Below are 12,524 nucleotides of genomic sequence, written 5' to 3'. Positions count from 1 at the left end.
ATTTAGTATCTGGTCCCTTTTAGGAAAAGTCTGCTGAGCCCAGCTCTAGGTAGCCTGTTTTTGGCTTAGCCCGGCTCGTGAACTTGAACGGCTATGACTCCCAGTGCCACTCCCTTCCCACACACCACACAGTGACAGCTCCTGAGGGTTGGCTTACTCCCTCCCGGACACTGGCTAACTGTTCCTCTTACCTTTCAGCCTCTCGAGCTTCTCTGTGAGAAGTCCATCGGCACAGCCAACAGACCCATGGGTGCCGGCGAGGCCCTGCGGAGAGTGCTGGAGTGCCTGGCGTCGGGCATCGTGATGCCAGGTTGGGGCCTGTGCTTTGCAAGTTGCAGGGAAAGAGCAGAGATCAAGGCCCTGAGGCCACCTCCTGGCGGGTCCCTCTGACTGGGTTAGGGCAGCAGCAGCCCCATGTCCCCCTAGGGCTGAAGCATGTGACTACCCTCTTGCACCATCATATCCAGCCCTGTGCCGGCTCCGCAGCTGTGACTCAGGGCGGATCCGGGACAGTGGTGACCCACTCCCACGTGAGCTCCTTGCTCTGAGACACATGTGGATTATTTCTCTCATGGGCTGGACGCCGAGTGGGTCACCGAGCTCGGCGTGTTTTCCAGAGCTGGGTGTGGATGGGGCGCGGCGGGTAACGCATCCGGTTCCCTCAGCCAGCACAACTCTTCCGAGATGCTAAAAGATAATCCTCTGCATATCTTCCTTGTTTCCTGCCTTCAGATGGTTCTGGCATTTATGACCCTTGTGAAAAAGAAGCCACTGATGCTATTGGGCATCTAGACAGACAGCAACGGGAAGATATCACACAGAGTGCGCAGGTATAGTCATCGCCATTGCCACCGTGAGCCCTTACCCAGTCTGTAATCACTGGCTTCTAGTTCCATTACTGGGTATCTCAGTGTCACCACTGGACTCATAGGCTCAGGTCGGGGACTGAAGGCGAAGGGATTGTGCCTGATACAGGGCGCCCCAATCTGGGCTGCTTCTTTCTCCTGGCGCCACGCATGGTTGTCGCCTGCCCCTCAGCCTGCTCGAGTGCTGTTTTCAGACACCGAGTTCAGCAGGGAGGTGTATTTGCTGTGTGGACTGCTCCAGGGGTCCTTCCCCTGCAGGCCCACCACGTGGCTCCGAGTGGCAACCAGTTTCCAGGTTGGGGTCTCCTGTATTCCTCTCGAGGCGGGTGGTCACAGGCTGGCCTTCTCCCACAGCAAGGCTAGGCTCTGGCAGTCAGGCCCTCCCCTGGCTGTTGGGGGACCCCTTGCTGTGGTAGGGGAGACTGTTAGTGACCCCCTCAGTCCTGCCCCTCACAGAAGGCATTAGCGAGTGCACACACCTTGGCCAGGAGCGCAGGAATTGCTGAGTCAGGCTCTTGTTCCTCTTCCCTTATCCAGCATGCTCTGCGACTCGCCGCGTTTGGCCAGCTGCATAAAGTCCTGGGTATGGACCCTCTGCCTTCTAAGATGCCCAAGAAACCAAAGAATGAAAACCCAGTGGACTACACGGGTGAGCATGCTGAGGGGGTCCTGGCGAGGCAGTGGCCTCGTGGACTCCCGCGGAGCGCCAGAATGGACTCTTGAGCCGCGTCTGTCCTAATCTCTTTTTTCAGTTCAAATCCCCCCCAGTACCACCTATGCCATTACACCCATGAAACGCCCGATGGAGGAAGATGGAGAGGAAAAGTCTCCCAGCAAAAAGAAGAAGAAAATTCAGAAGAAAGGTACAGGCATTGGTTCCTAGGCCTCCTTTGCCTTCCATCTGCTTCCCGTTAAGGTCCACCCCAGAGTGGGGAGACACCTGTTTTTAAAGTCTTACTTTTTTTGGACATGATACTTAAGTTATTTTTACAACTATTAAGTACAACATGGGTATGGAACACAGGGTGGATGGGCCCCAGCTGGTGACCCCAGTGGTGGCATGTACCTGGGAGCAGCACAGGCAAGGCCTTGGCACATGCAGCCATCCAGTCCATTGCGTCCCGCAAAAAGAGACCATTAGACCGAGTGCCCCTATCCGATTCAGAATTGACTGATGTTCCAGAATGATGTTGGTGGTCTCTCTCTAGAGGAGAAGGCAGAGCCTCCCCAGGCTATGAATGCCCTGATGAGGCTGAACCAGCTGAAGCCGGGGCTGCAGTATAAACTGGTTTCCCAGGCCGGGCCGGTCCACGCCCCCATCTTCACCATGTCTGTGGAGGTAGATGGCAGCTCATTCGAGGCCTCCGGACCATCCAAAAAGACTGCCAAGCTGCATGTGGCTGTTAAGGTAGGGGGCTGGCAGCTTTGTGCAGCCTGTGCTTGTCCGCTAAGATAGTTAAAAGCATTTTTTTCATCTGGGGCTCTTTCAGATCCATTGTCCCCTGTTTAAGCTCTCAGTTCAGGTACCATGAAGCTTAGGGAGGGTGTGCGAACACTGAAGTGGTTAGGTTTTTGAATGTTTGCTAAATCACACGTGGCAAGAATGCCTTTGTCATGGCTGACAGGCAGAGGGTGTCCGCATGTGGCTGGGTTTGCAGGGAGCTAAAGGGAAAAACACCTTCCAGATTGTTGGCTGCCGCCGTAGGCAGTTCTGATTCAGCATGTCTCAGTGCTGAGCCTTCCCTCACTGGGGCCCCGTGGGTCTTCCTTTTAGGTATTACAGGACATGGGTTTGCCTACGGGCACCGAAGGCAGAGACTCCAGTAAGGGGGAGGACTCAGCTGAGGAGACAGAATCCAAGCCAGCCGTGGTGGCCCCTCCGCCTGTGGTGGAAGCCGTCTCAACCCCCAGTGCTACCTTCGCCTCAGACCCCACTGCCGAGGTGAGCCCATGGTGGGCTCTGGAGTGCCTGATAGGATGGAGTGGGCAGCCTTGTGTCCTGTGAACTTGGACAGTTAATGGTCCTTGTCATTTTCCCCCAAAGGAGTCAACTTCCAGTCTGGAAGCCTAGATGGGGTGCTCGGTGTGAGCCTTTGAGCCACGACCAAGAGAGCTTTGCTGATGTTGACCCAGCATTCCGGGCTGCACTGGGGGTGGCCCTAACTCTAGGACAGGCCATTCCCCAGAGAGAGAGGGTGCAGGTGGAGGTGGTCCCATTGCGGGAGGCTCACAAATGACTTGGAGGTGAGGGTGGCGCGGAACAGCAGGGTACTTGGAGGGGAGGGCCTCAGCCGTGACGTGGGTGTGGCAGCCCTCTGCGTGCTGAACAGCCCTTAGCTGAGTATGTTGGTTTTCTTTTCTGTTTTCCCTGAGAACGTAAAACAGCAGGGGCCGATCCTGACCAAGCATGGCAAGAACCCTGTCATGGAGCTTAATGAGAAGAGGCGTGGCCTCAAGTATGAGCTCATCTCAGAGACTGGCGGCAGCCATGACAAGCGCTTTGTCATGGAGGTAAGCAGTCCTAGGGCAGTTCCCATGGAGGCCTGGGGTCTTTGGAGAGTCCCCTGGCCCTGGTGGGAGGTGTTGGATCACCCCCAAAATGTGTCTGTTCTTCCCAGGTGGAGGTGGATGGACAAAAGTTTCAAGGTGCTGGCTCAAACAAAAAGGTGGCAAAAGCATATGCTGCTCTTGCTGCACTAGAAAAGCTGTTCCCCGACGCCCCTCTTGCCCTTGAAGCAAATAAAAAGAAGAGAGCTCCCGTCCCTGTCAGAGGTGGACCGAAATTTGCTGCTAAGGTAACTGGTTGTCCCTGAGATCTCTGGCCTCAGTACAAATTCTGTGATCTGAGCGTGAGGCAAATGTAACTTGTCTGTTTTCTCCCGTCCAGCCCCATAACCCTGGCTTTGGCATGGGAGGCCCCATGCACAACGAAGTGCCCCCGCCCCCAAACCTTCGAGGGCGGGGAAGAGGAGGGAACATCCGTGGTCGAGGGAGAGGGAGAGGGTTCGGTGGTGCCAACCATGGAGGCTACATGAATGCTGGTGAGGACACTTGTCGTGCACTATCCCTGTGGACCAGGCTTGTTCCCTGGGGTGTGTGGGCCCCCGGGTCGCGCTAAGATGCTGGGAGAGGCAGGCGCAGGGGAGACCCACCTCCAGCCCTGCTAACCCTGTCTGTTCTCTTCCAGGCGCTGGATATGGCAGCTACGGGTACGGTGGCAACTCGGCGACAGCCGGCTATAGTAAGTGTGTGTTTCTCTTTGTCTGAGCTTGGGAAGAAGCTGCAGTTTAGCTCCTGTGCCTGAGTCAGAGCAGGGTGGCCCATCAGCAGCAGCCTCCCTGAGACCTCAGGGCAGCCCACACCTGTTCTCAGTGATGAGGTCAGGTGCTCCTTAAGTCCCCCTCCCCTACCCTGCCCCGCCCTCAAAAGAGTGATTTACTCTGTAAATGTTAGTACACACCCTTGTGTGATTTGAAAAGTCCTTAAAAGTCAAAATTTTAAATTTCTCTGCTTTAAGCCATGCGAACGAAGCACCATTCCTGTGAATATGCTTTTCCTGACAGTGCACAGCTCTTGTCTTGAGAAGGAGCCTTCATTGGGGGGTTACAGGAGCAGAGAAATCTAAAACATGAATTTCAAATGTGGCGCTCTGTGCCATTTTTCAAAAGAATTCTAATTTTTTTTCTCTGCTCTGTCTCCCCCTTTTGTAGGTGACTTTTTCACAGACTGCTACGGCTATCATGATTTTGGGTCTTCCTAGAGCATCTAAAAGTATTGCACACAAAATCAACTTTTTACTCCAATTTTCTCGAACTCCAAAACCCAAAGTGTCCGTGCTGTGCCCCTGTGCTTCACTGGGTTTCTCAACCGTGGCTTGTCACCGCAGCTTGTCTGAAACTCTTAGCCTGCAGAATTTAAGACAATGGCAGTTTTTATCGTGATTTGCCTTTGAACTTGGTCATATTGAAGTTCACAATAAGTGGAAAACAATTTTCAGAGAATGCATTTTTTTGTGCAGAATTGCACAGAATTCTAGAGCCAGCGTTGGTCAGCATCAAGGCAAAAGCCCACCTTTGCTTTTTATGGAAAGCATTACTTTATTTAAGAGACAGATAATGATGCATTTTAATCTACCTTTGTCTTAATTTACAGCAGGTTTTGTATGAATTTTTAACCTTTTAACAATTTCCCAAATCTGGTTGATGCCTTTGACAGTGATGAAAATGATTTCACCACATCCGAATCCAGAGCAACTGGCTTTTTTTTTATGAGCATGTAAAACGTTGGGAACATTCGGGAATTGTATATTGTGCTAATAAGTTACCTCTCCCGCCTCTTGTAAATGCTCTGGTGGGTTTGTGTTTGGGGATGCGACATTCTGTGGCTGGTTTAGCTAGAGGTGAACTCTCAAAGGTATCAAAACTGTGCTTCCATCGTTTAGTGCAAGAAACAGACAGGCTTTAAGGGAGTGATAATGCAGAATTTTGCAAGTCCTAATCACAGTTGCAAATGCATGGGATTCTAGATTTTTTTTTTTTTTTATGGGAGTTTTACGTAATCAAGCAGAAAGAGCCTAATATGTATCTCAATTCTCCAGTGAAGAGCTGGCTTCAGGAGGGCCTGCTGCCAGACACGCAACTGTGGCAGATTTCAGAAGCCCTGGAAGCTTCTGCCCTCTCACCTTAGAGCACAGACCTGAATTTGTGGCTTCTCCCTGTGCATAGAGGTACATGGAAGCCATTTGGCTCTTTACTCAGGACCCCGTTTTCTGGTGGGAGTCCCTGGAAACAAGCCTGCTTTTGGCTCTTGTCAGCAGTTCTTTTTGCAGCAAAGCCTGCATCTGCGTTGACTTGCAAGATTTTGCATTTATTCAGGCAAAACTGGTCAAAACGGTTACTACATAATTTGTTCCCAGAGGTTTGAAACATTCAGTGAAACTTTTTAAAACTTTGATTGCATGATGTATTTTTTTTTAGAAAGTTATTGTTTGAGAATAATGTCTTTTTATACCAGGAAATAGTTATCCTGAATGACGTTGAAAACTTCCCCATCCCTTTATTTTTTTTTTAATCAATACATGTTAAAGTAACAAGTCCTCACTACTTGGTGTCTTCATTCGTTCCCGTGCTTGAGGAAGGGCAAGGAGGCATTCAGTGCAGGCTGAGGGGCAGCCGATGTGGCAGAGCTCTGAGGGGGGACCCAAAAAAGGTCTCCTGTCCTCCGGCCTCGCGTGTTTGCTCTCTTGCTTGTGGGACACGTCCTTTTTGGCTTTGCGATTGGGGGTGGACATAGGGTGGAGGCTGCCCGCCTGAAGAAAATAAACCCATGGCGGGGATCAGTTCTACTCAATTTATTGTTCAAACAACCCAAGGCAAGCCGCTATGGGGTGTACATATTCAGTGGGTGGAAGGCTCATGAGGACTCCCAAATTTACTCTACCCAAGAGTCGGGGGTCCCTTGGTGCTAAACATGGGAAGGAAGGGACAGGCTGTGTGAGAGCCTCCCCTCCTCCATCCACTCAGAACTGGGCATAGCAGGGCCAACCAGGCACCAGGCTTGGCTGTCTGGACAGAGTCAGCGCCACCCAGCAAAGGCATGTCCAGGCCTACCTACTCTGGAAGCCCAGGAGCTCCACGGCCCCTGCAGGAGCTTTGGGGACTGCCTAGCTAAGCTGGACAGCTGCCCGCACAACCCTTTTCCCACCCTCCCCTTAGCAGGCCTGTCTCTCACAGGTCCACCCGGGTATCTAGTAGGGGTGATATCTTGACAAACCTGTCTCCTGGGGTCCTTATCTAATGACCAGAAAGTGGGAGTGGGGGGCTCTCCGTGACATTCTCAGCTCCAGGGCCTGAGAATGTGGCGGCCTTGCTGCACGCTTGTCAGTCCTGCTGCTCAGTCCCCGTGCCCAGCAGCTGTGCGGGGAACAAGGAGGGGCACTCTGGGAGACCACCTGAGGCTGTAGCTTGAGTCCCCACCTGGATCTTCTGATCCCAGCCTTAGTCTCCTTTCCCCGTGGGGCTATGTAATTGCTCCTTAAGTCATGTTTGCACAAGTCCCACCAGGGAGAACCCAGGTCATTTGACTAAGTCTCCATTCCTGGTTCTCCAAGAACCAGGTCAGACCAGTTGGTCTTCCAGGAACAACATCAGTTTCTGGGGCCTCATTAAAGAGCATTTCCTGGGGTTCCCCAGGCCTGTGACTGCCGATCCTCTTCCCAGCACAGCGGGGGCGGGCTGGCTGGCTGCTTCTCCGGGGCTTTGCTTTTCCTGTCACCGTTGGGGACATCTGGGTAGAGGTCAGCTAGTCGTGAATGTCATCCTACGCTCGGAGCCCATCTCATTGTAACGTTGACATCTGCTGCAAAAGCTGCTCTCGTGCCGCTGCTTGGCAAAGATCCATTGTTGTCATCAGCTGATGGGTGAGTGGAGCTGAAGGCTGGGCCCGCCCAGACCAGGCTGCTTTAGGGACCGGAGCTGCTGCTCCTTGCTCTCCCGCCTCTTTCACTCTGCCCCCGCCTGGGCAGCGGGCTTGTGGGTCAGCCTTCAGGGCCCACAGCTGCGCCTTCCCTCCCCTCTGCTCCCCCCATCTCCCCAAGTCTCCGCCTGACCCGCTGCCTTCCTGTTTAGGTCAGTTCTACAGCAATGGAGGGCACTCTGGGAATGCTGGCGGTGGCGGCGGCGGGGGCGGTGGTGGCTCTTCCGGCTACGGCTCCTACTACCAAGGCGACAACTACAACTCCCCAGTGCCCCCGAAACATGCCGGAAAGAAGCAGCCGCACGGGGGCCAGCAGAAGCCCTCCTACGGCTCTGGCTACCAGTCCCACCCAGGCCAGCAGCAGTCGTACAACCAGAGCCAGTACAGCAACTACGGCCCCCCGCAGGGCAAACAGAAGGGCTATAGTCATGGCCAAGGCAACTACTCCTCCTACTCCAACTCCTACAGCTCCCCCGGGGGCGGGGGCGGCTCCGACTACAGCTACGAGAGCAAATTCAGTGAGTTGGCGTCCCCCAGAAGCTCAGCACTACCCCACTCTGGCTGAGGGACTGGAAAGAAGCTGGTGGTGGTGGCCATAGGGCGGGCGTTTGGACAATCCTGGCGGCAGAGGAGCCCTGGCCCAGGGCCTTGCCGTTCCCTTCCTGTTGCCTTCTCCAAAGGAGGTCCAACAGAGGCCCCTAGGCAGGCTGTGGGTTGAAGCTGGTGAATGAGGATGGAGTCTGTGAGTCCAGGCTAGCTGCTGCAAGGTGACCTCTGGAGACTGGGTTGCACGTTGCCTCTAAAAGAGCCTGAATTATTCCCCGCTTCACCTCTCCACCTTGTGCACAGACTCGGTGGGTTGTACTGCGCTGGTAGCCCGGTTGGGGTAGAGCAGTTGTACGGTTGTCCGTGATAGGAGAGCAGTCGGCAGCAGGGGCCAGGACTTGGGCTGGCTGTGCGCTTCCCGAGCTGTTGGGGAGCTTGAGTTGGAGGAGCAGGTGGGAAGGCAGGACAGACTGGGCCTTAGAATGTGGTGATCGGGCCAAACCAGGGTATAGTGACCTTGCAGGGGTTCGGCCAGCCCCCGGCACTTTCAGATGGAACTGATGCCTGCCAAATTTAAGCAGTTGGGATAGGGAAATTTGTAAATATCCAGGGCCGCAGCCCAAGGCCTCTTAACCACGCTGTCTTCTCTCCCCCCAGACTACAGTGGTAGCGGAGGCCGAAGCGGCGGGAACAGCTATGGCTCAGGCGGGTCATCCTACAACCCAGGGTCACATGGGGGCTACGGAGGTGGTTCTGGGGGCGGTTCCTCCTACCAAGGCAAACAAGGTGGGCCTGGAGCAGCAGGTGACACAGCGTGGGGGGCCCGGGGCCACACAGAGGCTGTGAGGAGGGTAGTAGCCTGGCATGGGCTGATAGCAGCATGGGCAGGGCCGCAGTGGCAGCTGACCCCCGATTTCCATGTGGGGCGAGACTAGGGAGCAGGAGTTGCGGGCACATGGGGCCTTGTGCGAGCTGGGACTGAGGCTTGCTTCCAGCTTCTCAGCTTTTCAGAAGCCAGTGATCCAGAAATTGCCTTATTCTTAAATATTGGCACCAATATGAAAAAAATGCAGCCCCAGTTACAGCTGCCCCTGGTGACTCTGTGATTGGGCTGATCCCCACCCCCTCTCTCCCTCAGGAGGCTACTCATCACAGTCGAACTACAACTCCCCGGGGTCCGGCCAGAATTACAGCGGCCCTCCCAGCTCCTACCAGTCATCACAGGGAGGCTACGGCAGGAACGCAGATCACAGCATGAACTACCAGTACAGATAAAGCCCTGAGGGCGAAGATTTGTACCTTCTGCACTTAACCCCTCCTCGTTGTAAGATTCAGTTTTATGCACCACAGTTAACATGTCTGTGGCCCCTCTGGGCCTATCGCCCTACCCTGTCCACGTTGCTGTGTTGTGAGGTGCAGCTGGTCACTCTGTGACCCGTCCTGTGACCCATATTTAGCCGTGTTTGGGACTCTGCGTCTTCAATGGTTTGTTAGTTGCCATTACAACTTTGTCCGAATAGAGTTTTCTGAGTTTTTGCAGTTCAGTATCCCTCTGTCTATTTACAATTGGTATTAGTGTTAACTCAGTTTGTCTTGAAATAGTTACAGAAGGGATACCTCATCTGTTAATGCTTTTGTGAAGTGAGTTAAACGAGCTTTCTGTATTTTAATGCTTTAGTGTTTCAGTTTTATAAGTGAAGATTTTATTTTAAAAACCAGTGGGAAAGAGTGGGATTTTTTTTGTATGTCTGGATCATTCAGGCAGTACATCTGAATTCAGCTGAATGTAGACAAATAAAGAAAAAGAAAGAAAATTCTGCACCGTCGTAGGCCTGGGTATCTGACCCTTCAGCAGTGCGATGGGCAAGTTCCTCCACTCTGTTCCCAGCATGGTAAACCAGGCACGGGTGGCAGGACAGTCCCTGGTCACCAGAAAGGGTCCAGGATCCAGCTCCAGGCCAGTAGACACCCTTACTCTGATTCGGCCAAGGTCAGCAACCAGTTATGTGGAACCTTGTGGCCCTGGTGTCCCAGTGAGCTCCACACTGCCCGCTCCTGGCTGTCTGCAGAACGGTTTAGTGGCCCATGCCGCTGTTAGCCGATTGCTCACACAATTCGGCATGCTTTGTTTCCTGCTCCATGAATTCTGGGTGTAGTTTTAAGTGCAATTTTAAGTCATCATGGGATAAAATGTCCTCGTGGGTTTGGTACATGGAATCTTTGAAAAAGCCCAGTTGAGTCTGGCTGAAGCACCCCAAGATGTGGGAAAATCCAGGCATGGAATGGTCTGTGTTAGGGTGGTGCTCTGTGGCAGCCACAGACTTCATCCTGGTGCCACCCCTGCCCAGAATTTCAGGGTTGTTGGCAGTGGCTCAGCCTCGTCCCGGCGGGTTTTCCTGGAGCGGTGTTTCTCAAATCCTGGGCAGTTTTGTAGTGCTTGGGGGACATCTGTCACCTAGTGGGTAGAAAGAAGCCAAGGATGCTGCAGAACATTCTACATTTAAATGTCAGCGCTGCAGAGCTGGAAGAACCCTCCCCCAAGCAGCCCTTCTCAACTCCAGCTGTGCCCCAGGAGGCGGCCTATCTGGGAAGAGCCCTGCGGGCAGCTGGGTCCTGGAGCTGCCCTTCCATGGGAAACCCTCGGTCTTGCCATGTCTCCATCCTCTCAGACCAGGCAGCCCTTGGCCTCCTGTGCTTGGTTAACCATGGCCACTGGGAGATGCACAAACCATTCTTGACTCAGGATCAGTCAGCTGAGGCAGAAACTCCTGTGTGCCTTCAAAGGATGAAGATTTGCTTTCTTGGAGAAGTGAAAGAAAGGTGTGCACTAAAACAAAATATTGGAAGAATTTTGCTTTCTGCTGGCACAGAGGAGGCCCCAGATACCAAGTGGTCCAGCTGGGGAGAGGGGCCCAGTGGGGCCCATCCAAGAGGCGGCCTACAGTGTGAACTTTTGGGTCGGCCCAAAGGACCCTGGGATCGCTCCAGTGCACAGCCTAGGAGAGGACAGACTTGAGGGACGGGTACCCACCCCAGCTCCTCTCCCAGACACATCCAGGGGCTAAGACAAAAAGACCCCCGTGAAATCACTGGGGCCTCGTGTGCGAGAGAGGATACAGGCTGTGGACAGAGCTTGCGTCACTCGGAGACCTTCAGGGAGGAACCTCTTGGCCCTGCCTGCCAAATGCCTTCAAACTCTGGACCTGCATTGTCAGCTCAGGTCTCCATCGGTTGGTTTCCCAAGCAAGGATCACCACCAAATTCCTGAATGTGATTTGATGTTTCAAGTCTCCGTCTTTCTTTTAAAGACACCAGTCAAGAGTGAAGGCCCACCCTAATCCCGGATGAGTTCACGTCAAGATCTTTAATTCCATGTACAGAGACCCTATTTACAAATTAGGTCACATTCAAGACTTCAGCGGTTAGGACTTGGGACATACCTTTTGGGGGACACTGTTCAACCCACTCCAAGGATGAGTGAAGGTTTCACCCCATGGGCTGTTGGCACAGCCCTGGGAGTCTGTGGGCCAGCCAGGACCACCGTGGTCACGTCGGGACAGCAGAGCCAGTAGCGTCTTTACAGCACAGTAGGTACCTGTCCCAAGGGGACAGCTCATGAACACAGATCCCTCGGCACCTTAATTCTGCTTGGGGACTTCATTAGTGCTGATGGCATGGTGATGCAGCTAGCTGATGGCAGTACCCAGCCTTCAGGAGCTACTACCCCGGGAAGCTGGATTGAGGAAGACGTGGGTGCCGCCTTGAGCACAGAGAGGGCCTTGCTGCTGGTGTATCACCCATTCAAAGCTGATTCAAGGCCTTTTGCCCTCGAGGCCCCAGAAGCCAGCCTGGAAGAGGGCCTCAGTGAACTATACCACCACCACTACCACCTTGGCCAGGGCGTGGGCAGTAGCTGGCTTATGATGAGATGCTTTGGCTCACGTGTCACCAGAGAACGCTGTTGTGAATCTTTCAGTCACCAGCAGAGATCACCAGGAGCTTGAGCAGGAGGGACAGTATGGCTCACATGTTTACTCAGCGAGTTGATGAGGTTAGGGTACTCGGTGAATAGGCCAGGGGGTCAGTAACCCAGGACTGCATACAAATCTCCGGAGGGCCCAGGATGCCTTTGGAGGGAAGAGAGGAAGGGAGAAAGGTCACACAACTGGAACAGCTGGACATGGGCATAGTGGGCCAAGATGACATCTGAGGGAGGGCAGAGCCTTTCCAGGAATTTGGACTGATCCTCAGGGGAAGGATTGGAAATTGGAGACCTAGGACCAAAGCGGGTAGAGATTCAGCAGGAAGGAGACACAGATCCAGGATTTCCACCTTTCTAGATTTAGCAGACACTGGGGACACTGGTGTCCCTCTGAGCTGAGGTCTAGTGTGACGTGGAAGTTATCACCTAGCTGCCCAACTACCCTCTGTGGTGGCAGAGAAGCATTCACTCTCCCTCGGACAATCGACCATTTCTGTAGTCAGCCGCGGAGGCCTGACTCTGCAGCTGGACTCTCAGCCTTAGGATTCAGTCTCCAGATGTGAGCCTCATGTTGGCTGTGTCCTTTGCAGCAAGACTACTTGGCCCAGATGCTCATTTTAACCCATTCCGGAATAAATGGAAACTTCCCATGTTCA

The 12,524-nt window shown here is 53.5% G+C and overlaps 1 protein-coding gene across 8 annotated transcripts in view; it reads left to right on the top strand.

Moving 5' to 3' along the window:
• The window catches only part of ILF3 (interleukin enhancer binding factor 3), a 28,314-nt gene extending 15,790 nt beyond the window's left edge, over nt 1-12,524 (top strand). For 2 of the 8 annotated variants that reach the window (XM_039873187.1, XM_039873189.1), the window contains 13 exons: nt 199-310; nt 733-830; nt 1,404-1,515; nt 1,619-1,729; nt 2,075-2,274; nt 2,641-2,808; nt 3,252-3,377; nt 3,485-3,661; nt 3,754-3,907; nt 4,054-4,107; nt 7,493-7,858; nt 8,544-8,672; nt 9,025-9,685. In XM_039873187.1, coding sequence (XP_039729121.1) covers nt 199-310; nt 733-830; nt 1,404-1,515; nt 1,619-1,729; nt 2,075-2,274; nt 2,641-2,808; nt 3,252-3,377; nt 3,485-3,661; nt 3,754-3,907; nt 4,054-4,107; nt 7,493-7,858; nt 8,544-8,672; nt 9,025-9,161 — 1,944 coding nt within the window. In that variant the 3' untranslated portion in view covers nt 9,162-9,685. Of the gene's footprint in view, nt 1-198; nt 311-732; nt 831-1,403; nt 1,516-1,618; nt 1,730-2,074; nt 2,275-2,640; nt 2,809-3,239; nt 3,378-3,484; nt 3,662-3,753; nt 3,908-4,053; nt 4,108-4,576; nt 5,966-7,492; nt 7,859-8,543; nt 8,673-9,024 lie in introns of those variants that run through there. The other 6 variants (XM_039873190.1, XM_039873186.1, XM_039873188.1 and 3 more) reach the window with 6 other exon arrangements.

Source organism: Pteropus medius, unplaced genomic scaffold, assembly GCF_902729225.1.
Source record: "Pteropus medius unplaced genomic scaffold, Ma_sr-lr_union100, whole genome shotgun sequence".
Lineage (NCBI taxonomy): Eukaryota > Metazoa > Chordata > Mammalia > Chiroptera > Pteropodidae > Pteropus > Pteropus medius.
The sequence above is the reverse complement of the archived record's forward strand: the minus strand, read 5'-3'. Positions and strand labels throughout refer to the sequence as shown.